The sequence below is a fragment of the Phlebotomus papatasi genome, chromosome 1, assembly GCF_024763615.1.
Source record: "Phlebotomus papatasi isolate M1 chromosome 1, Ppap_2.1, whole genome shotgun sequence".
Classification (NCBI taxonomy): Eukaryota; Metazoa; Arthropoda; class Insecta; order Diptera; family Psychodidae; genus Phlebotomus; species Phlebotomus papatasi.
The window spans coordinates 34,849,372-34,876,590 of record NC_077222.1 but is presented as its reverse complement, the minus strand read 5'-3'; the positions used below and the strand labels follow the sequence as shown (position 1 = coordinate 34,876,590).

Below are 27,219 nucleotides of genomic sequence, written 5' to 3'. Positions count from 1 at the left end.
GTTGATCATGGAGACTTATAGAGCCGATTAGCCGATTACGAAGGCTTGTCAACGACGACCAGCCGATCATGAGACTTTATCAACGTCGATTAGTCGATCATGCAGGCCTATCGACGCCAATAAGCCAATCATAGACTTTTCTGATCAATGAGACGATCGTGGAAACTTATCGTCGTCGATTTGGTGATAATGGACACTTATCGAGCCAATTAGCTAAGCTTGGAGACTTATCAGCGACGACCAGCCTATCATGGAGACTTATAAACGCCGATTAGTCGATCATGAAGGCTGATTAGCGACAACCAGCCGGTCATGTAGACTCATCGATGCCGAACATCTAATCATAAAGACTTTTCGACACTTTCGACATCAATGAGACTTGGGGAGTCTGGGTACCCAGACCCAGACTCCCCAAAGATTTTTTTTTGGACTATTTAGATTCGATAAAAATTCGATTCTTGTGGATGATTACAAACTATAAGGATGTCCAAATCTAGGATATTTTTTGCGGGATCCCAATTAACTCCTGAGCTTAGATATTTTTGGTCAAAAATCGTGAATTTTCGATTTTCTGCTTCCTTGCAGATTTTGTACTTTTTTGATATTTCTAGATCCGAATAAGGAAAAAGCTTTCGGGGCCAATAAGTATGATAACTAACAATTACAGATTGCATAAATTCGAAAAACAATTTTTTCTTAAATTTTCAAAAAACTTGTTCAAACTTTTTGGGTACGCTCGTCCCCAAAAATCTAGAGGTCAAATGTAAGGTTATCCCGCCAATGCCCGCCATTTGGTTTTTGACACCAACAATCCCTATTACAAACCGATCAAACCGAATCTAACAGGATTATGTGTCTCACTAAAATGATCTTCATACCAGAGGTTCTTGACACTGTGCCCAAGGCCACAAAATTCTAAATGAAATGCAATATTACTGGTTTCAGTACAAGGGGTAACTCATATTGAGAAACCCTCGTCAATTGTCCGAGAAACGCTTCGCGAAATTCGAGAAACCTACTTTTTGCATCGCGAAACCCGAGAAACCCAAGAATTGCATCGTGAAACCCGAGAAACCAGAAACCCTTGTCAGAAAAAATGGGAATGAGTTACCCCTTGTTTCAGTATCTAATCCTAAAGCATTTATTTACCCTTAATAAGCCATATATGGCTAAAGGCTAAACATTAAGTCTGAAGACCGCATTTAAGCTATCCAACTAAACCTGCGGTCTGAAGCCCGTATAATTTTAGAAATTCTTAGCAATTGTCTTATTTGCCTTTTTATGATTTTCATTCACTATATTTGAGAAAGATTTTAATGTGATTTAAGTGATCTACAGATTTAATATAAAACCAATATTTGAACTCATAATCATAAGATCCTTTTAAATTTCAGAAGAACAGTAATAATCACTTTCAGAACGTCCCGAAGATTCCGCGTTTCATTTTGCTCTCTTGATCATATTCCCAATTATTTGTCATTTCTATACTCCCTGTGTGGTAGTTTCGAGTCTCTTCTGGTTGTCTCTTTCTGCCCTCTTATCAATGTATTTGAATATTTTTGTTTATTTCCAAAAAAAATTCTCACCTTTCTTCAGCTGTTTGTGTATATAAAAGGTGTCTCTCACTGTCATCTCTCTATCATTCTCTAGTATTTCACAGACAACACACATTCGGACGCAGTCAGGTGACTTCCACAGCTTTTTTCCCAACTGCGTTCTAATCACTTTTCCTTTAGTGTTTCTTGCTGTTTTGTGCTATTTTCCACGTTAATCTGAAAACCAAACACTTTGATGGCTCAAGTCCAGACAGGTGAGTGACCCTTTAATCCTCTCCACTATCCCATTTTCACATCCGGAAACCCTTTCTTTAAACAGTGAGGGGAACTGTTGCAAGCAATTCCCTGGGCTACACCCTAACTCATGAGCATTTGGCTCTGGATTTCACCCATTTCCACACGGAACCACCTCAGCCTCTGGCCAGCATCTTCCAGGCACCGAGAATAACACTGGAAAATGTGGGATTTGTCCGTCAGTATCCGTATTCAAGCTCCTACAATCTCTCCTTCAACGACGAAGACTCCCGCTTAGCCGTTGAGAAAGACATCGAGGCTTTTAAGCGCTTCGGTGGAGGAACAATCGTCGAGAACACTTCCCACGGTCTCAATCGCAATCTTGGACTGATGCATGACATCTCTGTGGCCACGGGTGTTCAGATTGTAGCTGGAACTGGTCACTATGTCGCTTCTTTGCAGACTGCTTCCACTCAGGCCATGACTGTGGAGCAGCTGACCGACATGTACTCAAAGGAAATCATCTCTGGGATTGATGTGAATCCCAATCTCAATATTAAATGCGGATTCATCGGCGAAGTGGGCAGTGGATGGCCTCTTCATGGTAAGAACTTTCTCAGGGATAACATTCTTTATAAAATTTCATCGATAGCTAATCTCTATCTCCCTCTATCTTTGTCTTAATTGATCCCAGAGGTCAAATGAGTTTATCTGCTATTATGCCATATACAGACATGAACATGAGGTTTAAGTCAACAGATTTAAATCTAATTTAATTTAGTTTAATTTTAATATTTGATTTAATAGAGATTGATTTGAATTATCGATAAAAGGCAAGTTTAGTTGTTCTTTTAATCACCAAATAAAGTTTTTTCCTAGTTTTACGCAACAATTTAGATACTTTTATTGCGCAATTAGGGTGGAGTAACCACTTATCGCCATATTTACACAGTAAAAAAAATTAACACTATTATAAGTGTGTAATCTTTCACACCATTATTATAGTGATAAATTTGGAAAAATGTTTAATTCAAAATTGTTTAATTTAAAGTTGTTGAATTTTTGTGTGCAAACTCAAAAATTATTGAATTTTCATTTCGCTTTTTTTTGTTTTTTTTTGCCTTTTTAGACATTTGAAATGTTTTTTCCTGTACTCGGGATCCTCCCTAATGCGAGATAATTACATCTGATGCTCGGATCTTCACAATATACTTCTTATGCATATAAATATTTGATGTTCTATATGACTTTTGCCCAATGAAAAGCATCTCGACTGAAGTATATGTCTTAAATGAAAATTCAACAATTTTTACACAACTTTTGTTTAAAAATTCAACAAATTTGGTTGAAATACACAAGGCTTCACACTGTAATAGTGCGAAAAATTATGATCAAACTATAATAGTGTTAATTTTTGATCATGTGACAAAAAATACCATAAAGTTGTGTATTTTTTCACACTATAATAATATGAAAAACTATAATCACACTATAATAGTGGTAATTTTTAGAATATTTCAACAGTTTTAAATTACAAAACATTGTCGAAAATTTTTTATGACTATAATAGTGAGAAATTTTACACAGATCGCAATTAAATAATTAATTTATCCGATTTTACACTATTAATGTGTTAAAGTTTTACACATTTTCAAAGTAAACAACGTTGTTGAAAATATTTCATCTATAATAGTGGTAATTTTCAATCACGTGACAATAAATTAGCAAATTATTGTGCATTTTTTAAACATTTTTAAAGTAAACAACTAAAATGGGCGATTTTGCACTATTATAGTAGTAAAATTTTACACATTTTTTTACCTTGTAGGAAAAACGGGAATTAATTTTACTATAACTTTTGAACCCTTGTTACAAGATAACTCAAATTTGACACAAGGTTACTTAAATGTATTGGCTATAGATTCATAAAAACAATAATCCTCCAATTTAACCTTGGACTACTCAATAAACTGATTTTTATTAACAATGCAAAAATAACCACTTCGTCGCCACTTTTTACCACTTTTCGCCAGTTCTGTAACCACTTCTCGCCACCCACTTGGAAAGGTTCAAACTCAATTATTTTGGGCAATATTATGCAAAAATTACATTCAGTATTTCTCTTTCCTTATGATCACCCTATTATTACTCATTTTAAATGATTTTTTTTGCTTTTATATGAGAAATCAAACTATTGGACTATTGCATAAAGTAAACAATCCAGATTTGACAACTGAGAATCTACGAAGTGAAGTTAGCGTCGCCTATTGAAAAGAGATGGCGACAGGTTGTAAACTCATTCCAAAATATTACCACTTTTCGCCATGCCTCATTTTTATATAAATATAATATTTAATGAAATATTAATTAACTAAATACAAATTTTATCTATTCCACAAGTGTAATTAAATATTCAATAGACAAATTATTTATCCAAAAAGATACATTTTGCTTAATGAAAATTTGATGTATACTAAGTGTCATGGATAAGTGGATTCGATGCACTTGCTTAAAATATTATTCTAAAAAATGCTCAAAATCGTAATTTCAAAACGAGTAATTACTCTTTTTCGGCTCTATACGTAGCAGCAGTAAAAATACATGTAACTTTTCTGCTCATTTATTTCATAAATCGCGAAAAATAGCCATTCCAAATTAAGTGGCGAAAAGTGGGTCACTGGCGAGAAGTGATGATTCCACCCTACTTTTATTAATTCTTAAATTTTTTGATATTTGTCGCAGCTTGATCAAGGAGAATGAGATCTCTAGGATCATAAAACCAATACTGTTCCATAAATGTTGTAGACCTAAAGTTTCTTAAGTTATTATTGTCTTTCTCATCTTCTTATCTTGTACGTCAATTTCTTATCAATCAAGATTTTTTGGAAAAAACTTAATTTAAAAAACCTAACTGGATTTTTAAGTACAAATGACCTATTAGAATCTTGAAAAGCAATAAAATTGGTTGCTATTAAGGATTTCGAGACCTTCGGGAACAGGCTAAATCTCTAGTAAAACCGCCTTAAGTTAAACGTTTTTAAATTATTTGAGAATTCTTTGTAGATTTTTGGTTTATCTCTATTTTAATGCTATCCAATTTTCTAGAACAATTTTTATTTAAGGTTTCCTTTAAAAATGACTATTAAAAACGTCTGCAAAAAAAAACTGAAAATGATTAAAAAATTTAATACAAAATTCAAGACTTAACTTTAAACTTTGAAAATGTATTAAGAGCCAATCTTTATCCGGCGCGTGGATTTTATTACAGTTTGTTGTACTCACAATAAGTCAAACCTTTCTCTCATAATCTTCCTGATAACGATAAAGGAATGAGTTATTTTGACTGCTGCCAGATAAAAAAAAGATCCCACGAATATAATAGCAGACGCAAATTCATACCGGTTTTTATAAACAACAATTTGACTCTTTCTTTTTTAGTTCTTGTTATCTTTCACATTCCCCGTAAGTGGAAAATTATTCATACATTGAAAATATCTTATATTTGTCGAACTCTAGAGAAAAAAAATTATTTTACATTACGATTTTTTCTTGCATCTTCCCTTTTAAGAATATAGCAAATTGGAATTATGAAATTTTGAGAAAAAATGCTGTTCATTCGTCATCTTGAGTCCAAAGGCGCAAACATAACGATAACGATTTAGGCAGTCTTCAGAATGAAGGTTTAGTCAAGTTCCCGAAAGTCTCTGAATCCCAAATAACAACACTGAGATAAATCAAAGAGAGAAGTTAAAATAACATTCCGGAAATGTTAATTTTACCCTGCAGTATTGATCCAAAATTGGTGTAAATATTACCCTTTTTAGGTGTATTAGGGGTTAAAGGTACCCTTTTTCATGTTAATTTTACCCTTAATAAGGTGTAAAATTAACATTAAAAATTGTTGATATATTTTTACACCTAAAAAGTGTTAAAGTTATGAGGAAAAAATGTTAATCGCACCCTCTTTTTTCTCGGTGAAGCAATTTGAAAGGTCTTGAAATTCTAGACATTTTTTTATAAATCAATCGCTCAGAATAAGTAACGAATAAGTCGCAGTAGGCAAATTTTACAGGAGAACGATATGAAGCTGGGATTTTACAAGCACAGTAAAGGATTTTTGAGATTTAAAATCTCTATAACTTTTACAGTAATTAACTGTCAAAAATAATATTCACAGTTAAGATAGAAGGTATAAAGAAGTATCCAAAAAACAAATAAAACGATTTTTGTAAAACAAAATTGAGTTGTTCGACTTACATTCTGAGTCGTTGAAATTCATTTATTCATTTTCTAAAATTTGTCTCTATTAGGACTGCAAGTGGTAAGAGTTCTTTTTCAATCTTGTGCTTAGATGCCAACTTAATTTTATTTCTTGCAAATATTTTCTTGCATATATTTATAAAATAAAAATTTGCCCAGAATAAAACAACAATGTTAGAAAATTAGTAAACAAGAAACCTTATTTCATTTAAGAAATTAACTCTTGACCGAAGGCATCGAATAAACGAGCAGTAAAAGTTTGGTCAGCAAAAAAGAGCAATGAAGTAAGCAGTAAAAAATTTAAAAAATGAGCAGTAAAAAAAAAGTGAGCAGCAAAGAATTAAAAGTGAGCAGTAGAATATTAAAAATGAGCAGTAAAATATTGAAAACGAGTAGTAAAATATTAAAAAGTGAGCAGTAAAAGGCATTCAATTTGGTTAGTGAAAAATTAAAAAGTGATCAATAAAAATAAAAATTCGTCAGCAAATTTTACATTTCTGTGTCACTTATCTTACCTAAGAATTAACCAATGACGCAAAATCAACTTTAAATTTCAAGAAAAGACTCAAAAAAAAAAAACAAAAAAATTTGGAAATTTTGCAAATATTCATTAAATTTTCCAAATGCATAAAATCAATGCTTTTTAAAGAAATTATTAAACGCTTTTTATTTTTTCCTGAACAAAAAAAATATTTTTACTGCTCACTTTTAATTTTTTTTGTTCACTTTTAATTTTTACTGCTTACTTTTAATTTTTTACTGCTCACTTTAATTAATTACTGCTCACTTTTAATTTTTTACTGCTCACTTTTAATTTTTTATTGTTCACTTTAATTTTTACTGCTTAGGGTAAATTAAGCTAATTCGAAACCTGCTCCAAATGGAAATTTTTTGCTATTGCAATTGGAAACGTCATTGTTTTCATTATAAATACAGTACTAAATTATTATATTTATATATTTTCTATACCACAGTTTCATTATTTAGTTAATTTTGCTCCAAATAAAGCGAAAATCTATTCATATTCACAAATTTTAATTTCTTAATTTCTCAGAAAAATTAAAAGTGTACCTTTTCACCATTAAATTTTTTATCGATCGACCATTGTTTTTCAATGAAAAACACAATGAGCTGACTGTTGTTTATTCGTTTTATTTAACATTTATGTCATATTTCTGGCTAATTTTAGTTAAATTAAGTGATAATCTTTAAAGTTTGCAAATGAAATAATAGCCTATGTCGTAAACAAAGAGGGGTTTTCTGAAGTGTCTGCAAATGCTTCAATAGGAAACCCCGGAAATATGATTTTTTGGAGAGATTTTCTTATTGTTTTAGATGAGAAATGAGAAAAGACCAGGGATAACAACAAATCCTGCTCTTAAGAGCAACTCAACAAGGTTTTGGAAGCCTTTCGTCGCGGTTTCAGTTACACTGTTTGTCTCCAATTAGAAACTTTCCCTTATCTCCATTTGGATTAATTTGTTTCCAATAGAAGCATTATACGCTCGCATATTTTTCTTGTATTTAAGAAATTTTCCAATTATATTTAAAGAATTTTCAGTAAACAGTAACATTCTAGAAGAGTCAAGGAGCAAATTTATGTAATTCTCTTCAGGAAAAAAAAATATGAACTTAATGTGTTGAATCTTCTGTCAAAGATAAAGCGTCTGGAAATGGTTTTGAATTAGGACATTTACCCTACTTTTAATTTTTACTGCTCACTTTAATTAATTACTGCTCACTTTTAATTTTTTACTGCTCACTTTAATTTTTTACTGCTTACTTTTAATGTTTCACTGATCACTTTTAATGTTTTACTGATCACTTTTAATTTTTTTACTGTTCGCTTTTAATTTTGTACTGCACACTTGTAATTTTTTACTGCTCACTTTTAATTTTTACTCCTCACTTTTATTTTTTTATTGTTCACTTTAAATTTTTACTGCTTACTTTTAATTTTTTACTGCTCACTTAAATTAATTACTGCTCACTTTTTTTACTGCTTATTTTTAATTTTTTACTATTCACTTTTAATTTGTTACTGCTTACTTTTAATGTTTCACTGATCACTTTTGTTTTTTTACTGCTCACTTTTAATTTTTTACTGCTCACTTTTTTACTGCTAATTTTTAATTTTTTACTATTCACTTTTAATTTGTTACTGCTTACTTTTAATGTTTCACCGATCACTTTTAATTTTTTACTGTTCACTTTAATTTTTTTACTGCTCACTTTTAATTTTTACTGCTCACTTTTAATTTTTAACTGCTCGATTTTAATTTTTTTTTTATTTTTCGACTGCATTTTTTTATTCCTACTTCCTATTTTTTTTTAACTGATCACTTTCTAATTTTATATTACTCATTTTTAATTCTTTTGCTAACAAAATTTAAAAATTTACTGCACGATTATTTTTTGCCTTGGCCGAATAGTGCTCCAGCTGAGCAAGAATTATCGATTATGGAGTAAAATCGTTATCAATTTTTTACAACAATTTTCTCACAGTAACTAATGAAGAAAAACCTCCTAGACTTAAACCTGAACCTCATATCTATCTGTCCCTTTAGGAAAACAATATTTAGAGAATAAATTTTCTTTCGCAGATTTCGAAAAGAAAGCCATCAAAGCCACTGGAGAGATTCAAGAAGTTATCGGATGTGGTGTATCCTTCCATCCAGGAAGAAATGAGGAGGCTCCATTCGAGATAATCAGATTGTATCTCGAAGCTGGAGGCAAAGCCTCGAAATGCGTCATGTCTCACCTGGATCGTGAGTATCAAGATTGAAATCTTAAGGAAAACGTGACAGGACTTACCTAGATTTTTTACTCTTGCCCAGGAACTATCCTCTGCGATGAGAAACTCCTGGAATTTGCGGCTCTGGGGACCTTTACCCAATTTGACCTCTTTGGCACCGAATGTTCCTACTACCAGCTGAATCCGGCGATCGATATGGTTTCCGATAGCCAGAGAATCGCAAAGATTCTCAAGCTCGTGGCCGAAGGACGCGATGGGCAAGTGTTGATGTCCCATGACATTCACACAAAGCACCGTCTGGCATCATTTGGTGGTCATGGATACTCCCACATTCTCAATAACATCCTGCCCAGACTCAACGTGAAGGGACTGTCACTGGAGCAGATCGACCGGATCACCATTGAGAATCCTAGTCTCTGGCTCCAGGGCAAATTCTAATCCACAAAAATTGGGGAAATGTGTGTTAGTGACTTGTTTATTTAGTTCTTCTCGATGCTCAATTAAAATGCTCTTCGGGCGGCTCATTTATCAATATCAAGCTCATTCAATTCATCATCGAGTCCTTCCAGGTCTTCGCTTAGGAAAAGATTTTCATTGATTGGCGCCGCATCCGAAGCTTCAATCGCTTCTGCACCTTCGTCCTCATCCTCCTCCTCCTTCCCATCCTCCTCCTCCTTCAGCCTATGGAAGCGATCAGCCGTCGCCACGGTTCCCGTTCCATCCACTTCGCCCAGAGACAAACTGTTGAAATCAATTTCCCGATACTCAATGCCCTTGTCGTCTTCTGTATCCTCACGTTCGTAGCTATCGAAAGCCACATCGCCATCTTCCATTTGACCATCGTCCACGAGATCTGGATTGAAGCTGTAAAAAACATTTTTTTTTTTGAGAATTTGCTTCACAGGTTTGTAGCTAAAAAAAAATAATTACCTAAACATTTCTCTCCCGGAAAGTCCAATATTCTTGCCGGATTTAAATTCATTCCTCTTCTTCTCTTCCTCTTTGCGAATTTTCTCCTTCTTCTCTTCGATTTTCCGCTTCTTCCACGCAATGAAACTCTCTAAAGTGACTCTAGTCTGAAAAGGGAAATTTACAAATTAATAAACTTGCAAATTGAAAAACCAAATTTACCGAGACATTTTATCCAATTCAAAGGCATTGAACAAGTAATATAGTAAAATAAATCAAATTATATCTGAGAAACATGGCCAGGCATTCCATTTTTGTCGAATGCTTGAAGTCACGATTTAGTTCTGTGAATTACCATTTGGATCTATCTTCAAAATAAACCAAATAAATACGATTTTGGGGGAAAGGGTCTGAAAGGCGGAGTATAAAATGTCCCTAGATGTTCATAATGTTTGCATTAAGGGGAGGGGTCATCGAGAATCGAATGTCGATATCTCATACCGTTTGACTTCAAGGTCAAAAAAAAATAAAATTAAATTAATAGAAATATTCGGAGATCCATTACCTATACTTTACCGATCCATTGCCGATTGAGACTAATGTATAATCGGATTGTAAGTTTTAAAACTAAGAAAAAAAAAAACAAATAAACCAATTTTAAATTTCAAACACCTTTAGGGTAAGTGTGCCAAATTCCGACCAGCTTGCAATTTCGGTCACCTTTTTTGTTCCTCGAATTTCCATGAATTTTTAGTTTTTGGATACTCTTGAGATTGTACAATGCAAAAAATAACAAAAAATGTCGCTTCGACGAGCAAGATAATTTGAAAAAGACATTGAAAGAATTCGGGAAGGGCAAGGAACTATGAAAATTAAGGTGGCCGAAATAGGGCACCAAAGCTATGTCTACATTTTTATTCATTTTAAAATGTATTAAAATGATTTTAAAGAAAATAAAGATGATAAACTGTCTACAAAGTTCCAGGGAACACTCCTTAAGAAGAAGTAACAAAAATATTCAATTTATATTAAAAATATTACATTTCAAACTCGAGACTTTGTCGCTTGCATGCAACTATGCCGAAATTTGGCACACTTACCCTATATATTGTAAGAAATTTTTGTCAAAATAAAGCATTTTGTTTTAAGTTGAAATCGCTTGTGAAATCCCCTACACTTTTGGAAGAATTTTCGTAAAGTTTCTTTTTTTTTAAGGAAATGACCAATATTAATGTAAGAAGAAACATCAAAATTCAGTCAAAAAGTCGGTTTTTGACGAAAATTGCTCCCATTGGGTAAAGGCCTTTAAGCTGGCTATACATTAGACATAATTTATTGAAATATTTCTTTTCAATATCAAATATTGACAAGGATTGCCTTCACATTGCAGATTTATTGACATAAAAGTTTCAATATTGAAGAAAATTATCCAGTGTGTAGGCAAATATTGAAATATTTGTTTCAATATGGAACATTTTATTCAATATTTTATTTCATTATTTTGAATGGCTACAAACTAGGCCAAATTATGTCAATAAAAAATTTCAAAGTCACATTGAAATAAAATTTCAAGGAAATTCTAAATATCAAATTGATTTTATATTTCCTTCAATATTTTTTAATGGTTAGGAATCTTCTTCCTTCAGAACATCACAGAACTGCCGGATTTTCCTTGTTCATGAATGACAACACATCCAAGATCAAAATCCAAGTCAAGACACATCTCTCCTGCTTCCTCCAGAAAATCCCAGATTCTTGGAATTTGGTTATATATTTTGTTCAATCTTCTCAAGAACCCAACTTGGTCAGCACTAATCACCTGCTTCCTCCAGAAAATCTCAGAAATTCTGGAATTTTCTTGAAAATTACGCCCAAAGCACTTCAAATACATTCTGTGGTCAGAGGATTCCTGGAACTTCCTCCAAGAAATCCCAGATCTTATGAGATTTTCTTGTATATTATGTCCAAAGCACTTCAGATACTTTCTGCGGTCAGAGGATTCCTGGAGCTTAATCCACTGACCTCTGAAATCTGGAATCCTCTGACCACAGAATGTATTTGAAGTGCTTTGGACATAATGAACAAGAAAATCCAAGAAAATCTGGGATTTCTTGGAGGAAGCTGGAGAAATCTTCTGACCAACTTGGGTATTTTTGGGTGTTCTTGACAAAATACGGAAGAAAATCCCAGAAGATCTGTGAATCCCTGACTAGACTGGTGTTTTTAATATTGAAGTCAATTTGTTCAGTGTGTAGGCAATTATTGAAATATTGGTTTCAATATTCGCTTCAATATTGAAGTTTCTTTTCAATGTCATTTTGAAATGCTATTATTTCAATAATTTGTCTAATGTGTAGACAGCTTTACACATTGGAAGCAATTTTCGTAAAAAAATCTTTTTTTGAAGGAAATTGCTTGCAGTGCTGCAGGTGCGAACAAAAATTGCTCCCCAAGGTGTAGAGATCTTAAAGGCTGTAAAATGAGGCTATTATGGCACCTACACACCATTTGCCACATTGAAGCAAATTAATTACACTATTTTGTATCAAGACGATTAGATATTGTTTTTCCTAAAGATTTATTATTTGACTGCTAAAAGAAATGAAAAAAATATTTGTAGTCTTTTCATTATGAGAAATTTCTATCAAAAATGAGCTTCAAGAAGTGTCCTTCTCGAAAATTGGCTCTATACATTGGTAAGAATTTTTGGAAAAAATGGGTTTTTGAGGAAAATTTGTCAAATATGTAGATGTAGGCAATTTCTTTAAAAAATCATATCCAATTAAAAGTATTTTCCATCTAAAATGTTTTAAAGAAATTACTCTCTATAATTTTGTCAAAAATGACAAGCTCATTTTTGACAGAATTTTTTAAGGAAACCATGATTCGAGATTGTTTTAGCAATTTTTGTCAAAAATTGCTTTTTTGAAGGAAATTCCCTGCAAAAAAATTGCTCCCAATGTGTAGACGCCTTATTGCTCCCAATGTGTAGAGGCCATAAAGGAGCAAAATATCAAAATCAAAGATAATTTCTGCAAGATTCTAGCTAAAGCTTAAAAATTGCAAAACGCTGCAGGGAATTTCCTTCAAAAAAGCAATTTTTTTTAGAGGCCACGTTAATTCCGGAAAAACAGATTTTTCAGCCTTAGCAGTCCGTCCTAATTTATCCAGATTTTCAAGTCCTTTTAATTTGTATTTTTCAGTTTGTACTAGTGGTAAAACGGTTAGAGATAGAGACTTTGGACCTTCAGGGGACTCACCAAAAGTCGACGCTGGGATCATTAACTTTCCCCTTATTTTTCTCCCATCCCACTCCATGTTTTTTACAATTGCTCGGAAAACGTCGCGCATTTTTTCTCATTTTTGGATATGTTTTAGAAATTACCGAGGACATTTCGTCGTTAAACGAAAATCCTTCGTAAGTTTTTCAAAGTCAAAGGTTAAAAAGGCTATAGAAAGCGTATCTCTCATCCGAATGGTATGATTTTTAGGCTTGTTGGAAAGGTCTTGGAATTTCCGAGAAAACTGAACCGGTTCCAATCGGTTCTGGGAATGAACCGGTAATTATTATTATTATTCGTAACGAGATATTTCATTACAAGAGTTACAATGTATCATTTTTACAATGTGAATTCTCGTAGTGGAAGAATCTTCTATGTAGACCGCCTAGGAACGTATTCCCGCAAAGTAGATGCTTCTTTCATGTTCCCGGAGTTGTTGGGCAAAGACGGTGCATTTTTATTACGTTCGAGCGAAACTCGAATTAACTCTTTCGTCTCTTTTGGGACTCTGAGTACCCAAAGCAGCATATGAATGTTCTATGAAAAACAATGTTTTTGAATTATTCAGAATTGATAAAAATCCTATTCTTGTGGATGATTACAAACTACAAGGATGTCCAAATGTGAGATATTTTTTGTAGGACCTCAATTAATTCCTGAGCTTAGATATTTTTGATTAAAAAATGGTGAAATTGGCTTGCAGCATATGCTGCGGTCCGGAAAGAGTTAACAACTGTGAGTCAAGCCGGGGATCTATACGCCCAAGAACCAATGGTCTTACCTATTGCGCCACTGAGATCCCCAACCGGTAATGAACCGGTTCATAACCGATAACTAATTTTTATCTGAAATTTAATTTTATTGCTCTATTGCTTGGGCAATGCGAGCGATTTATGAATCGGTTCAAATCGGTAATGAACCGATAAGTAATTTTTGTCTGAAACTCAATTCTATTACTCTTAAAATTATTCTGCGGGATATTTTGAGTAAAATTTATGAATCGGTTTAAATTTATTGAGAACCAATAAACCACTGACACCGATCGTGATTTTAATATGAGTTATGTAACTCATAATTGAGCCCCATACAGTAAGTTATCAAGTTGCAAACATCATAAATTACAAAATATTTGCATATTTAAAAAATAATTACTTAAGATAATTTTAAAAATTTCTTGACTTACTTGTTGGGATCCTAGGGCTGCTCTCTCGGATTCAATGAGATCCACGAGTGAGATTTCTGGTTTCTTGTCCAGAATCTTCTTGTCTCGTTTGAGAACATATCCCTGGGGCAGTGCATGTCGATAGATGCATTTTTCTCCATTCGGACACTCCCAGAACCATCCGTATTTATTCTTTTCCACAGCATCCAAGAAATATTTGCAGATAATATCAGTTGTGGGCATTCGCTTCTCCTTGCCATGCTTCTTATCCACCACTTCCTTCAACTTTTCCTCATTCCAATTCTCCATGGTGTCCTCCTCATCGGCTCCCATCTCGTCCCTCATGTCCACATACAGTGACCTCTTTTCCACTTTACGCTCCACTGACAGATCGTGCGAGAACTTGCATTTGTCCCCCTTGGTGCACTGGCCCTGCTTGAAGAAGACACAAACCACGGACTTGGGATCGGTTCCTGAAATGGCACAAAACCACACAGCTCTAAGGCCACAGTCGAAATGGACAAAAATAGCTGGGTGTTGGGGGAACCTTTCTCAATTTTCTGATTCTGGACGGGCTTGAATATCGCCAAAAGTTCCTTCTGTTCCCGCAATTTCCTCTCTTTCTCTTCCTTCTTGGCATTGGTATTGGGTGCCAGTGGATGCTGTCCACCACTTTTCACCTGTTTCTCCACCTGCGAGATAAATTTCTGCTGCTTTGCCCCCTTCTTGTTCTTCAGTCCAAACGTCTTGTCCTGCCAGGAAAATAATTTTCAGCGGGATTTTTGTTGGAAAATTCCCAGAAGCAAAGAAACATTCTTCTAACCTCAATAACTTTCTCCTTCTTTTTCTGCTCGGCTTTCTTACTGGTGGTTGGTTGGGGCTTCTTCGGCGGCATAATTAAAACTTCCTGACACACAGGCTAATCTCACAATGTAGGAATCAATAGGGAATAATCACAATTTGAGGTATTTTTCAGCAAAAAAAAAACAAAAACGCTCTTGCACAAGAAAAATTGAACGTGTCGCTGACACCCCATGTGGCGCCGCCACTGGCAATGCAACTGTTCGACATTGTCGGTATTGCAGTGCACTTTTCGACATTCGACCATTTCGACATTTGGTTTCAGCGAGTAGAAAGATCAGTGTCCGCGTGTATTTTTTCGTCCTCAATTTTCAAGAGTTTTTCGTAGTAAAACCGAGCAAACACACCGCAATTTAGTGCACAATTTGCAGTTAAGCAATCATAGAAGGTACCTCATTGAAAAGACTGAGAAAAAATTGTCAAAGATAGTGAAAAAAAGGGGAAGAACAAAAGTGTCCTCTGTGGGTTACTCTTTGGGTTTGTGTGGGGGAATGTTGCGAAAGCTTCGAAAGAAAGTGCATTTTCTGGAGCAAAAGTGCTGAATCAGGATGTCACTGTTAATGTTTATAACGCACGTAGATGCCGGCTATGGAGGCAACTTCCTGCGCATCTTTGGTCAGGTCAATCAGACCGAAGCGATGAATATTGAAAAGATTATTGAAGAAGTTGTGAAGAATCATGCCAAAATCTTTCGCCCAGAAGAAATTCAGGAGGGCGTCCGGTGTTTGACCATGTACGAAGATGGTCAATATTACCGGGCTAAGATTATCCGTGTATTGGACAGAGATCTGGTGGCTGTGTACTTCATAGACTACGGAAATACGGCTACAGTTAACATTCGAAAGGTTAGTGAAAAATTATTTTAGTAAAAAAAACAAGTGCTCCCTTTTGTTATCAGGACTCCTACGTTTCCAATAAGATCCAATAAGGATACCCAGGATGCAAACAAGCACAAAAACCAATTAGAAAAAACTAAAAATCAGAAATAATAAAGTGTATTGCAAATGAAATATTGCAACTGAAATATTTTTGCTCACATTTAGAATGTTTCTTTATTGTGTTCTTACTTTCTTGACGTAGAACGTTGACCTTTTGAAGAGCCATTCTGACCAACACTAAATGTTAAGAAATATTCTTTTAAAAATTTTAGAACAAACACAAAATGTAACACAGTAAATTATAAATAACATTTTAAAAAATGAAATTTTGCATGAAAAAATGAAATAAAATAAAGAATCATTCTTTTTTATCTTAGAAAAATCAATCTTCCTCAAGCCCAGATAGTTAAATGTTTTTATAAAGAGATTTAACTCAAAATTTAAGATTTAATTCTTTCGTCTCTTTTGAGACTCTGAGTACCCAAAGCAGCATATGAATATACTGTGAAAAACAATTAATTTTAATTATTCAGAACTGATAAAAATCCTATTCTTGTCTATGATTAAAAACTATAAGGATGTCCAAATGTAAGATATTTTTTGTAGGACCTCAATTAATTCCTGGGCTTAGATATTTTTAAACAAAAACTGGTGAAATTGGCTTGCAGCATACTGCGGTCCGGAAAGAGTTAACCCTCTAAAGGTGTCTACACATTGGGAGCAATTTTCGTCAAAAATTGCGTTTTTGACAGAAATTTGACGTTTCCCCCTACAACGCTGCAGGGAATTTCCTTCAAAAAGCAATTTTTGACAAAAATTGCTCCCAATGTGTAGAAGCCATAACGGGTAAGACCGCCTCCAGGCGGTCTTCACAAAAATCACATTTACAGCGACAATAAAGGTTTTATTTATTTAAAAGTGCTATAGTATCCTTGCTCCTTGGTAATAGTCTTATAAACATCTCTTGAAAGTTTGAACTCATTTTGACTCTTCGTTTTGTTGCTATTCCAAGTTTTGTGTGACAGGTCAGAGAAAAAGCAACAAAAAATATTTGTGTAAAAAAACTCATTTCCAATTTCCATAAAAATACCGATTTAAAGTTATCTGACTAAAATAAATTTATTTTTTTACTGAAAGATATGTCATTCTACTTTGTATATTTTATTTAAAAAAAATTGAAAAAACTAAAAATGTGAATTTTAGAAGCAAAAAGATTTTTTAAAAAAATTTATATTTTCTCACCTAGCGCCTAAACTAAAAGAGATAATGAAGAATGGATGGTATTTTCGACTTTATTGGATCATAATTATCCTAGAAAAAATTGTTTTAGAACTTTTTTTCGCATATTAAAGAAAACACCGTTAGAGGGTTAAACATAGTCTTTATAGAGGACATAGTACACTACACAATTGCTATACTGTTAAGTTCGAATTGTTCAAAAGACAATAGACTAGGATTCCTGAATGAGCCAGAAGCATTCCAGATCTTCTAGGCCGGTTTTAAAGTTAAAGTATTAAACGATCCAAATAACTTAGTTTTCTTTCTCTAATCCAGTGCCAGATTTAGGTGGGTTCCCTGAGGCCAGGGCACCGGGCCTCCACATTTTAGAGGCCTCCACATTTAAAAAGTTTACTATGGTCACAAAATATAAATTATTACAAAAAAAAAGAAAAGAGCTTTTACCAATCCATTTTTAATCAATTCCCCGTAATTTTCATCGAAGAAAAATTTTTCTTGGTGGCTTTAGCAAGCTTTCATCTTACGAAATCCTCCGAAAGATTAGATTTAATTTATATTTTTAATTTTAAACGCATAAAAGAACATATTTTTTTATCGGAATTACCACCGAAGACATCCATGAAGCAAAATAGCTGCCGAATAGGGTAAGGGCTCATAATTTTGGACAGTCTGCTTATAAGCATCTATGTTCTAAGTTTGTTCTAAGTTCTAAGTTATTCTCTTTTCAGAAGGGTTGTTTAGAAACTTGGCAAGGGTTTATTGTCTTTGTTTTTACTAAAATTAGTTTTGATACGTTTAAAAATGAATTGTTATGTAGAGGTGAATTTGGCTCTTATTTTGGACAACTTGGTTATTAATTTGGACAGCTAATCCGCCTCAACAGGATGCCAATTGTTCTTTATTTCATGAACCAATCTTACCAAGTCCTCTTCCTGTTCATGTAAGGGAAACGTAGAATGTTACAAGAAGCCCGGAAACTTTCCATATCATTCATTAAAGTGAGTTGACTTCGGTACTCCAAGTACGTGCGGGTTCGCTCATTCTCTGTCCTTTCTAGGCGCTTTTCAAGGCTTTTCTCACTACATCTCTTTCGTAAAGATGATGCTCATTTGTTTCTCCAGGAATTTGTCCAACCTAGTCATCACAAAAGCTAAAACTTCACGAAATTTCGTGAGAAAAACACCTGTCCAAAATAAGGAGTATCACCTCATGGGGGGCCTCGAGTGGGTCAGTGGATAGAGTAGTAGCTCTATGACTGCGAGGTCGTGGGTTCAAAGCTGAGCAGCAGCAGAAAAAGATTTCTCATGCCATATCGGCTTTGAATTCGTCCAGTGAATGAATGAATAGTAATGTCAATGGTGCATATTGGCAAAAAAGTGAACCGCCTAAACAATAGAGGCTGGTACGAGAACGAGTTTCGACATGAAAGCGGTACTTCAGTCGATACAAATATTCGCTGTCACTGATCCCAAGACACACACCGAGAAGGGATGCTGTGATATAGTAACGGCACTGACTGCTCACAGAGCTGTGATATAAAGCGGCTACCGGTATCGGGGGATAAGATGGAATAGGAGCGGGAAAGCATAAGGGGCCCAATTGGTGGCCTGGATGTATCGGAATATCCGAAATGGAGAACTGACCCCTGGCAAAATCTTATCTTATCTTAAGGAGTATCACCTCACTGGTGAATCTCTTAGAAAATTTTCCATTTTTCTCACGAAAAATCTAATTCACAAAGCAAATCTCACTTCAGGTCAAATGTACAAATCACCACTAACGTGAATCAACACAATTTTCAATGAATATTCAATAATATCACTCAAAAAAAGAGAAGAAACATTGTTAGTGCTTCACCAAAACTAAATAAGACTGAAGTAAACACGAAGTTCTGTCATATTTCTCGTAAGCAATTGCTCATACTGAATTTTCAACAAAGCAATTTCAACTCAAATCATATTCAAAATTTAACGTATTTAGTGTTAAAATCTTTCTAAAAGAACAAATATTTAGATAGAATTCATTTTTCATCAAATATTGGAATAAAAATCCATCATTTTAATCCATTTATTTTTAGTGTCCAATTTTATCCTCAAAGTGTCCAAAATAAAAAACTGGACAAAATTATAAGCCTTTCCCCTATTTTCCAGTCTTAAATAAAAGTTTAAATATTTATTTAATATTATATGCGATAGATCCGAATTGTTTAATATAATTCTTTCTAAATAATAACGCAATAGGTAATACTCAGTCCCTATATTAGTTAAATAGATTAACAATCGAATTTTATGTTAATAATTTATAACGGAATAATGCCTAATTTGTTTAAAAATATCCGAAAACAAAATAACCACGATTATCCTGATTATCCTTTCTAATAAGAGTAATACGATAATCGTAGTAATATTAACAAGATTATCCTATCGTGTCTAAAAGCTGTTTCTTCAGCCAAAAACTGAATTTTAAAATGACTATCCCTTCCTTAAATAATATTACAACGATTATCTTTAATTAATTTATTCATATTACTGTGTCAAGTTATTTCAATTTCTAAATATTCAACTTTCGACTGGAAAATGATTTTTTTGCTACGATAATCTTAGTATTTTTTTTTTACTGTAAAACAAAAGCAACTTTGATAAATTAAAATAAAAAATAAAATTCCTATAGTTACATTCAATGTTCAATCAATTTTATCTCCAAAACCAGATATCTCAAAAAGTTAATTAATTAACAATAACAACATATGATAGGACCATCCGACGCAATTAAAAACACGTAATTAAAAAAAATTGTTTTTCGTAGTTTTCTTTGTATTTTTTCAAAAACATCAGAAAATGAATAAATTGACTCGTACATTGTTATTTTCTTTAAGTCTATTTATACATAGTAATTTTTGGAATTTTTGAATTAATAAAATTTTTAGTCATTTTTAAAAAATTGTAAAAATTGGAGTTTCTGATAAAACTTAAAATTTAGAATACCGTACAGATTTTATTACACTTTTTTTTAAATGTTATAAAATTGAATTCAGCTTGAAACTCTTTGCTGTATCAAATTCAACAAATGTTTCTTTTGGATTTAATGAGTCTTGTAAAATTATACAAATGCCGGTTAAGAGTTAATTTTGCAATAAACATTAAAACTCTTTGTATTTACATTTAAATGCAAAGCAATGCTTATTTGATAAATGGTCATCAACACTGTAAAATTGATGGGCAGGAGCAAAATAGACAAGTCAGTGGATTGGTGGTAGAGTGACCCAGTAATTGCACACACAGGCCCAACTATAGCAGTGATTAATTGAATAAGACGAGAAATACATTAAATCAGCATGCACTAATGCGTGGGTCTCACTTTACAGCTACTTTCGCTGCACACCAAGTCACAGCACACCACCTATCTCATGGGTACACCTCCACAGGCCAATGAATACATCTTGGCACGTATCTCCGGGCCATGGAGTCAGGAGCAGATCGAGAGCATCAGGGAGGATCTGTGCAACTATTCACTCTCGTATCACGCCGAAGACAAGGTGATGATTCAGCTTAATATTCCTTCTTTAATTTCTTTTTGTTCAGTGTTATTTTCCGAGAGAGCCCCTGAAGAATGCCAGAGTAATGCATGATAACACATAATGCCACAGAATGAGATAACTTGTTGTGAGCTAAAAATACGAGACTCTACTGTATGGCATTCCACAGAGTTGTTTAGAAAAGTAATGAGTTAGTAAGAATATTGAAATATTATATTTTATTCTGCCATATAATTGCTCTCTAGTAGGTTGATTTGAAAAATATCATTACTTGATACATCGGGAGAGCTTTAAAAGTCAAGCTGAGAATCTCACAGAATCTAGTTTAAAATTCTCTCCTGAATGCAGCATTCTAGGATATATTTTTTAAATGAAGAGTACCTAGGGTAAATGTCCTAATTCAAAACTATTTCCAGACGCTTTAACTTTGACAGAAGATTCAACACATTAAGTTCATATTTTTTCTGAAGAGAATTACATAAATTTGCTCCTTGACTCTTCTATAATGTTACTGTTTAGTGAAAATTCTTTAGATATAATTTGACAACTTCTTAAATACGAGAAAAATACGCGAGTGCAAAATGCTGCAATTGGAAACATATTAATCCAAATGGAGACAAGGGCAAGTTTCTAATTGGAGACAAACAGTGAAACCGCGACGAAAGGCTTCCAAAACCTTGTTGAATTGCTCTTGAGTGCAGGATTTGTTCTTATTCCTGGCCTTTTCTCCTTTCCCATTTGAGACAATAAGAAAATCTCTCCAAAACAACAAATCATATATCCGGGATTTCCTATTCACATACCGTTAACAATAAAGATTTAACTAAAATTAGCCAGAAATGTGACATTAAATGTTAAACCAAACGAATAAACACTCACATTATTGTGTTTTTCATTAGAAAACATGGTCTATCGATGAAAAATTCGATGCTGAAAAGGTACACTTTTAATTTTTCTGAGAAATTAACAAATTAAAATTTGTTAATATGAATGGATTTTTGCTTCATTTGGAGCAAAATTAACTAAATAATGAAACTGTGGTGAAGAAATTATACAAATATAATAATTTAGTACTGTATTTATCGTGAAAACAATGACGATTCCATTTGCAGTAGCGAAAAATTTCCATTTGGAGCAGGTCTTGAATTAGCTTAATTTACCCTAGTCGGTTTTAAAATTTTGTTATAATTTTTTGATTCCGATTAAATTTTCGAATTTAACCGGAATTTGGTTGGCTTTTCCTTTTAACAAAACCTTTTCAATCTTTAACGAAACGGTTGGTTTTGTTTAAAGCTTTAAGTATTTAAACACTTTTTAAAGTACTCTGATTTTTGTCACTTTAACGACAAAAGTTGCTAAAAAGCGATTTTGTATACAGAATATAATTTTTTTTTTTGTAAAATCGGGGTCCAACTGGATCTTTTTAAAAGTTTGTCAAAAGATGTTTTTCCATGTGAAATGAGAGAAAAAGTTTTGTAAAATTGATAAACAACGTTCTTTTGACAAAATTTTAACAAGATGTTTTTGTCCGCTTAACAATACCTTTTTTCAGAGGTTTTGGCCACACAAATTATTTCTTTTAAAGTTGATGTTGATGTTAATGGTGATGAAAAGTGTCGAAATTTTCAAAATCCTCATATTCGAAACCAAAAGGTGACAAAACCTTACAAATTTGCAAAATGTTCGGATTGGTAATTTATATTGCTTTCAGCCTAGAGGTTACAGCCTAGCTTACGAATGTCTCGATGTAATTTATACTTTTTTCTTGATTTTTCAAAGTTTAATGGATCATAGTCCTCTATATCTAATTTTAAGTTACAAGTTTTCTATTATATATATATATCTACTATAAAATTCTTGCATGCTTTTGTTTATATTAAGTAAGCTTTTTACCGGTACAATTCATAAACAAAAACTAAGTCTCAAAATCATTTTATTGTTTAACCGTTTCAAAATTCTATAAAATTAATTTATAGATCATCTCAATTTGCAAAAAGAGATGTCAAAGCGGTATCCCAGATCAGCAAATGCTCGAATACAACGAGATAGAGTTTTCCTGAATGATCTTTTCACACGGTTTTTTGTCCATAAAAGTTTACTTCCCTCTTACTTTACGTTTACATTCCAAATTTAAGCAAATTGGTTGAGGAATTGGTTCGGGTAGAGTTTAACTTTGACCTTCGGAAATTCGATGTCGAAAATTTTATCGGTCATAGGTGTCTGGACAAAACATCCGAAAACAAAATAAATCATTGAAACTATTTTCGAAAAAAAACCCAGAAAACATGGTTTTGCTGCCGAAGGAGAAGGTTAGGCGGTAAAAAGGAACAACGTCTCTAGAAATCTAGAGTCTAGATGCTTTTCCAGGTTGGGGGGGGGGGGTAGGTTACCGACGACTGGAAATTGGTATCTCTCACCGTTTAGACTTCAGAACTGCTTTGTCTTTTGAGTTCGAGCATTATGGGTTCTTTACTGGCTGAAAACCGATGAAAACGATCAAAATTTTCATAGATTCCAAGAGCTTTCAGTTGACGCCAAATTTTTCGAAATCGGTTAGAAAAACTAATGACCAAACAGTGGCTAAAGACTTCCGGTGTGGACGGTTAAATTACAATCTTAAGAGCGTAATTCTTCATGGACATGAGCAAATTTGGCGACATTGGAGAGGTTTTAAAATCCCTGACAAGTTTGGATAAGTTTATAAGTTGATAAGTAATTTTTACTTAGAATTTAATTTATTTACGTTTAATTAATTTTTGGTGGTTTTTGAGATTTATAATAATAATTAATTATAATAATGCTGGCACAACATTCCATAAAGGAACAAGGCCTTCCCGCAAGGGGATTTCTAGACATGCATTATTATTTTTTCTTGTACGGAATGAGGTTGTTAGACCCATGCCCGTGGAATCAAGTGCAGTGAAGCTCACTGGATGCAATCCGAATACCTTTAACTCTTTCGCGTCACACTTTTATTCAGCAGATGAATTCATGTAAAATTGTGCTTTTCCTAATGCTTTATGATCAAATATAATAGTTCAGAGAGGAAAAAAATTTTCCATTGCGTGAAAACTCGGAAAAACTCCGGGTCATATATGACCCTATTGTCCTCAAGGGAAGTGTACATACCATTTTCAAAATCTATATCACGGGCTTTTTAAGAGTTTTTCTTGCTTGAAGTTATTAATTTGGCCAAAACCATGGCAAACTGGATTGTCTTGATGAACACTGCACTCCTGGTGTTCAAGGAATCTTCCTGGTAATCCCTTGAACAGTCACTGTCACAATATTTTGAGTGTTATTAGGCAAAAATAAACTTATCCACATATTTATTCACACACAATACAATTGCACAGAGGCGCTTGCAGAATACTCTAAAATATTGCAAAATATGTTATAATTCTTCAGATATAAGATGAAATGTCCAGGAGCAAGTTGTCCCACCTGCATTTCACAAAGAAAAACAATATCCCAACTACATTTCGCTATAGGTTTGGGACGAAAACACTGTTACCCTTGGGGACCATAGGGTCATATATGACCCGGAAAATTCTACACGCTTTTATGGAAAATTGAGAGTAGTTTATTATACCAAAATATGCAATATACAATCTTTGGATATTCTATTTTGTGTTTCTAAAGAACTTTTTGCTGAAAAAAATAAATGAATATAAAAAATTTTGAAAAAGAAAAGTCATTTCACAAAGTTCGAAATTAGTGATTTTTGATCTCAAATATTTTCCTTTCCTGAATATCTGGAGTTTTGAGAAAATTAGCCAAGAATCTTACATCCTTCTATTATGATGTCGTGCACAAACCGATAGATTTCAATTCATGTAAATAGTCAAAAAAATTGTTTTTCCCCGGGTCATATATGACCCTAATGACGCGAAAGAGTTAACGCCAGAAAAATTCCTAGTGACCTAAAGGGGATTCGAACTCGGGACACTTGCATCATAGAGCGAGTGCTTTGCCACTTGACCCATTGAGTGCCCTTGAGATTTAAAAATTGGCTTAAATCGGTTATGAATTGGCTAAAATCGGTATTGGCTTAATAATCTTAAAAAAATTAGTTATTGAAAAAAAAGAGAAAAACTTACTAAAGAGCTTGAGAACTCTATGCTTTTCGTATTTTTCTGAACTTATTTCCAATACGTTTTTACATAATTCTAATTTTAACAATAACATGAAAATTGTTCTGATAGCGATTCTAAAAAATTGTGTTAAAGAAATTAATAAGTTTTTTGAATAAAATACGATATTGCGTTTAAAATATAGCTTTTAGACTTAGACTTATAACAATTTAATTGTAAATATAACATTTTTAATCTAAAGCAAAACCAATAAAAAGCCCAAACCACGAGTTTCTTTTACAAATGTTTAAATTTTCAAATCTATCTATGCGTCTCAGATTCTTCCATTTCTAATTACAATGTTAATTACTTTTTATAGTTGCTGATTTTTTTATTTTTCATATTCCTAAGCATTCATTATTAAGTATTTCTTCAAGATCTCATTTTACTAGCAGCAATATCTATTTTATTGATTTTTTATTAACTGAACTTATACAGTTATATAGTTTCCTGTTTTACATTTCATTAATTGAGGCATTTCTTTGGTTGCATTGGAATGTGAGATGTTATCAGTTGTGTTAGATGTCGCAACCTTAGACACAATAGGCACTTTATTAGAATTTCTCTCTGAGATTTTATACATTAGATATTTTTTTTTATTCGTGTCCCCCACAGAAATGTTATCTCTTAAACAATTTCCGCAAATTAAGAAACACCTTGTGTAGCTTTTTTGGGTATTTTCCATTCACAAGACCAAACATACCACCCACAACTGTATTGATGTTTCTTCAACCAATACATTTGCTTCTTTGCTCATTTGAGTTATTAATGAAAATAAATCATCTGGGCAGCAAGAGAGAAAAGAGCTCATAATGATTTTCAAAATCCATGTTTTTCCTTGAAAGATGTAAATTTAGTATAAAATATTCTTTAAAATTTCTCTCTTTGCTCTGGATCTTAGAAAAAATGCAAGAAATATTCTCAATTGCTTGTTTAAAATGCCTCATAAAATTATAAAGAAAAAAACATGGAGAATATACTGTTTTCTGCAGACGCCTTTGGAAGGGGAATATCTGGGTGTGAAGTTATTTGCTGAAAATAGTTAAATAGATGAGATTTTAAATGCATAGCAAAGAGAGGCTAAGCTGCTTTGAAGGTTGTTTTGGATAATTGTTTTCAGCTGAGGCCTGAAAATTTTTGTTTAAAGATAGAAAGATAGAACCGTTGTTAGTTGTGATTCTTGCACAATCGCTGCTACTGTGATGCTTCAGTTCAGTCAACCGTCTCCAATTGAGCTCATATCCACAGGGTTATTATTGAGAATTTGCAGGTCTGGCCTTAAAACGTTTAGCTTGATTTGTGCGGTGCTTGAGCATCGTGCAATTTTCTTAATTTCTGGATATCATGTTTTTGAGATTGCCTACACTGAGAAAAAAAGAGGGTGCGATTAACATTTTTTCCTCAGAAATTTAACACTTTTTAGGTGTAAAAATATATCAACATTTTTTAATGTTAATTTTACACCTTTTTAAGGGTAAAATTAACATGGAAAAGGATACCTTTAACACCTAATACACTTAAAAAGGGTAATATTTACACCGATTTCGGATCAATACTGCAGGGTAAAATTAACATTTCTGGAATGTTATTTTAACTTTCTGATTTCTCTCAGTCAGTGTGATAACATGTCGTGCGATTTTTTCAGAGGCAGGGAAGGGGCGGGGCGAAAAGTAAGGACATATTTATGGTCCCAGGGTAAACTTATGGGGGGGTCCGACACAAGTCCGACACAAGGACACAAGTCTCTATCTCTCATCACTTTGCACTTAATTTAGATTGAAAATAAAACGCAAAAAATAAGACATTTTTAAGACATTCGCTCCTCAACTTACCATGACGACTGGGCCTCAATTTTAGTTCTGAACAATAACAATAGTTCTTTACAAGAGATAATTGTTGATACACAAAACATTTATCAACGAGCTTTCCCTTAACTCTTTCGTCTCCTTTGGGACACTTGGGTACGCATGGAAACAACAATTTTTTTAGACTATCTAGAATCGATAAAACTCCGATTCTTCTGGATAAGTACAAACTATAAGCATGTCCAAATCTAGGATATTTTTTGCAGGATCCTAATTAACTCCTGAACTTAGATATTTTTGGTCAAAAATCGTGAATTTTCGATTTTCTGCTTCCTTGCAGATATCCTGACTTTTTTGATATTTCTAGACCAGAATAAGGAAAAACCTCTCGGGGCCAATAAGTATGATAACTAAAAATTACAGATTACATATATTCAAAAACTAATTTTTTTCTTAAATTTTCAAAAAACTTGTTCAAACTTTTTGGGTACGCTCGTCCCCAAAAATCTAGAGGTCAAATGTAAGGTTATCCCGCCAATGCCCGCCATTTGCTTTTTGACACCAACCTTGTAAGTGTAAGAAAATTCCAAGCGGGAGCGAAATTTTTGCCA

At 33.3% G+C, this 27,219-nt stretch overlaps 3 protein-coding genes across 4 annotated transcripts in view; 2 read left to right on the top strand and 1 right to left on the bottom strand.

Annotated features, from left to right (window-relative positions):
- The first annotated feature begins 1,477 nt into the window (after positions 1-1,477).
- LOC129798935 (phosphotriesterase-related protein) lies at positions 1,478-9,337 on the top strand. The gene is made up of 4 exons (XM_055842447.1): positions 1,478-1,810; positions 1,876-2,394; positions 8,654-8,818; positions 8,888-9,337. Exons 1-4 carry the CDS (start codon positions 1,792-1,794, stop codon positions 9,241-9,243), a joined length of 1,059 nt encoding a protein of 352 aa, XP_055698422.1. The 5' UTR covers positions 1,478-1,791; the 3' UTR covers positions 9,244-9,337.
- Positions 9,263-15,210, bottom strand: LOC129798934 (zinc finger CCCH domain-containing protein 15 homolog). Its single transcript, XM_055842445.1, has 5 exons — positions 14,981-15,210; positions 14,705-14,909; positions 14,179-14,630; positions 9,736-9,881; positions 9,263-9,669 (listed from the first exon to the last, which is right to left on the bottom strand). Exons 1-5 carry the CDS (start codon positions 15,050-15,052, stop codon positions 9,327-9,329), a joined length of 1,218 nt encoding a protein of 405 aa, XP_055698420.1. The 5' UTR covers positions 15,053-15,210; the 3' UTR covers positions 9,263-9,326.
- Positions 15,211-15,264: 54 nt separating this feature from the next.
- The window catches only part of LOC129798933 (maternal protein tudor), a 32,646-nt gene continuing 20,691 nt past the window's right edge, over positions 15,265-27,219 (top strand). For both annotated transcript variants that reach the window (XM_055842444.1, XM_055842443.1), the window contains exons 1-2: positions 15,265-15,863; positions 20,500-20,670. In XM_055842444.1, the coding sequence (XP_055698419.1) occupies positions 15,567-15,863; positions 20,500-20,670 (468 nt within the window). In that variant the 5' untranslated portion in view covers positions 15,265-15,566. The remainder of the gene's footprint in view (positions 15,864-20,499; positions 20,671-27,219) is intronic.

Coding starts and splice junctions, on each gene's coding strand:
- LOC129798934 (XM_055842445.1), bottom strand. CDS start 15,052: ATGCCGCCGAAGAAGCCCCAACCAACCACCAGTAAGAAAGCCGAGCAG. Junction 14,631..14,704: donor GAATCAGAAAATTGAGAAAG/GTTCCCCCAACA, acceptor GTGCCATTTCAG/GAACCGATCCCAAGTCCGTG. Junction 9,882..14,178: donor CAGCCCTAGGATCCCAACAA/GTAAGTCAAGAA, acceptor TTCCCTTTTCAG/ACTAGAGTCACTTTAGAGAG.
- LOC129798935 (XM_055842447.1), top strand. Junction 2,395..8,653: donor CAGTGGATGGCCTCTTCATG/GTAAGAACTTTC, acceptor TTTCTTTCGCAG/ATTTCGAAAAGAAAGCCATC. Junction 8,819..8,887: donor CGTCATGTCTCACCTGGATC/GTGAGTATCAAG, acceptor ACTCTTGCCCAG/GAACTATCCTCTGCGATGAG.